Genomic DNA, 2,500 nt, shown 5'->3' on the forward strand with positions numbered 1-2,500 from the left:
TCAACATCCTTAAACAAAACTTATTCAGGGACCTTTTGAGCGGGATGGGCTACTCGACCTGAAGAAAATACTAACTGGGCCCCACCTGCAAGGTCATGCGCTGTTTATCCTGATATGAGATCACCATGTTGTACATGTATGGTTGTGATGCATGTGCCTGGTGTACCCTTATCTGGCGGGGTAGTCATGATGGGTATACTGGGCTTCGTATATTTTACCCCAGGGTCACTTTGATGACATGCACTGCTCTCTCACTCAACAATAATAATCCTTTCTACTATAGGCACAAGGCCTGAAATTTTGGGGGTGGGGATAAGTCGATTACATCAACCCCAGTGCATAACTGGTACTTAATTTATCGACCCTGAGAGAATGAAAGGCAAAGTCAACCTCGGCAGAATTTGAACTCAGAATGTGAAGACGGACAAAATACCACTAGGCATTTTGCCAGGCGTGCTAATGATTCTGCCAGATCATCACATTAATAATAATAATGATAATAATAAAAAGAAGAAGAAGAAGAAGAATCAATTATTATTATTATGTGAGAGAGCAGTGCTTGCCATCAAAGTGACACTGGGGTAAAATATACGAAGCCCAATATACCCATCATGACTACCCGTCTGATAAGGGTACACCAGGCACATGCATCACATGACCTCGCAGGTGGGGCCCAGTTAGAATTTTCTTCAGGTCGGGTAGCCCATCCCGCTCAAAAGGTCCCTGAATAAGGTTTGTTTAAGGATGTTGAGCAAAACACCCATGTTTCCAGAGGTGAATTATCCAAACCCCAAAGAACTCCTCTCAACACATGTCTATAATGCTCCCCCACTACTTCTGCTCTTGATCAGAGATGCACATATTGTCAGCCACCAAGGGACATGCTCAACAGGTTAAGGTCAAACAACTGACAAGCAAATCTGTGGTATTGAGCAGAATATTTGCTGTAACCCATATTTTTTTATACCAAGACAAAACGATGTACATGATAACACTTCCAATCAATTAAGACCAGAAGCCATGAGAGCCACTGCCTGGTACTGCATCAGGGCATATATTATTATTATGAAATCGACTTACTCCCTGCCATCAAAATTGGTGGCCTTGCGCCAAAATGAGAAATGGTTAATTCCATTATTATTACTTAAGGTGGCTAGCTGGCATAATTGTTAGCAAGCCATGTTTTGAGTTCAAATTCCACCAGGGTCGATTTTGCCTTTCATCCTTTTGGGGTCGATAAAGTAAGTACCAGTTTATCACTGGGTCCAGGCCCCGTGCCAGAATTTGAAATAGCTAGTGTCATTTAAAAAAATTTAATACAAGGAACAGTAATCTTTAAGGGGCTGTGGGCCCAGTCAGTCACATCTACTCCCGTACGAAATTGGCGTTTTGTTTTACCGACCCCAAAAGGAATGAAAGACAAAATTAACCTCAGTCAGAATCGAACACAAAAAGTGAAAAGCCACAATGAAATACCACGCAGTTTTGTGTCCTCGCCACAAGGGGTTCACACATATAAATAACATGCTAACCATGTGGGACTACATAAACACATGTGGGCGGAACGAGAGAGAGAGTTATACAAACACAAGTGGAGACATAGGAATGGTGTGAGATGGAAACGGATTGAAAATTCCAAAATAAATCTGCAGAATTTCTAAAGTTTTTTTTAAAAACATATGTTAATTAAACAAGACTTAATTAAAAGTCATCACACAGAGTTTTCCTACCTCGTTAGTATAGGCGGCTGTTCGTTGTGGTGGCCATCGTCGTGATGTGGTTGTTGTTGATGCTGGTCGAGTTCGTGTTGGATGTTTTGGCTATCTTTGGAGTGGTCATGAGGGTTGTCGTGATGTTGCTGCTGCTGCTGGTGTTGTTGTTGTTGTGTTTGATGTTGTTGTAGGTGTTGTGGTTGTGGTTGTTTCAGATGTAGTTGTTGTGGCAGTTGCGGTTGTTGTTGTTGCTGCGGTTGTTGTACTTGTTCTAGCTGTTGTTGGCTATTTCCGTGGTGGTGGTCACTACACAGCTGTTGCTGCTCCTCCGGCTGAGCGGGCTGTGGCTGTTGCAGACAATCCCGTTGTCCGTCTTCGTGGTGATGGTCATATCTGGGTGGCTGGGGCAAAGGCTGCTTCTCGGCCGGCGTAAAGGCCACCGCTGCGGACGCCGGGCGTCGGCTGCCGCACATGACCCGACACACGCAGCAGAACAGGTAGTGTCCGGGGCTGTGGGGGGACGTGGTCGTCGTGTCTTCCCGGTCAAGCATGGCCGGGGGCACCGAGTCGGTGGCGTAGGTGAGTATGGTGGGGGTGGGGGTGGAGGGGGGCTGGCACAGAGGGGAGGGTCACAATGGTGGGGTTTGTGCTGAATGTGATGGTGGTGGTGGTTGTGGTGGTGGTTGTCGTGTCGGTGGTTGTGGTGGTGGTGGTGATGGTGGTAGAGGAGTTAGTGGTGGTTGTGATGAGGGCAGAGGGAAGGTTATACCAACGGTCGGGGGAGGGGA

General features: G+C 46.2%; 1 protein-coding gene across 6 annotated transcripts in view; it reads right to left on the reverse strand.

Annotated features, from left to right (window-relative positions):
• LOC106874315 (uncharacterized) overlaps positions 1–2,500 on the reverse strand; it is a 297,482-nt gene that overhangs the window by 218,897 nt on the left and 76,085 nt on the right. For 4 of the 6 annotated variants that reach the window (XM_089345554.1, XM_089345555.1, XM_089345560.1 and 1 more), the window contains exon 1: positions 1,731–2,500. This exon is cut by the window's right edge. The exons of the other annotated variants lie outside the window; for them this stretch is intronic. In XM_089345554.1, coding sequence (XP_089201680.1) covers positions 1,731–2,263 — 533 coding nt within the window. In that variant the 5' untranslated portion in view covers positions 2,264–2,500. The remainder of the gene's footprint in view (positions 1–1,730) is intronic. 6 annotated transcript variants of the gene reach the window in all.

This window comes from Octopus bimaculoides, chromosome 29 (genome assembly GCF_046866305.1).
Source record: "Octopus bimaculoides isolate indiv1 chromosome 29, ASM4686630v1, whole genome shotgun sequence".
Taxonomy (NCBI): Eukaryota; Metazoa; Mollusca; class Cephalopoda; order Octopoda; family Octopodidae; genus Octopus; species Octopus bimaculoides.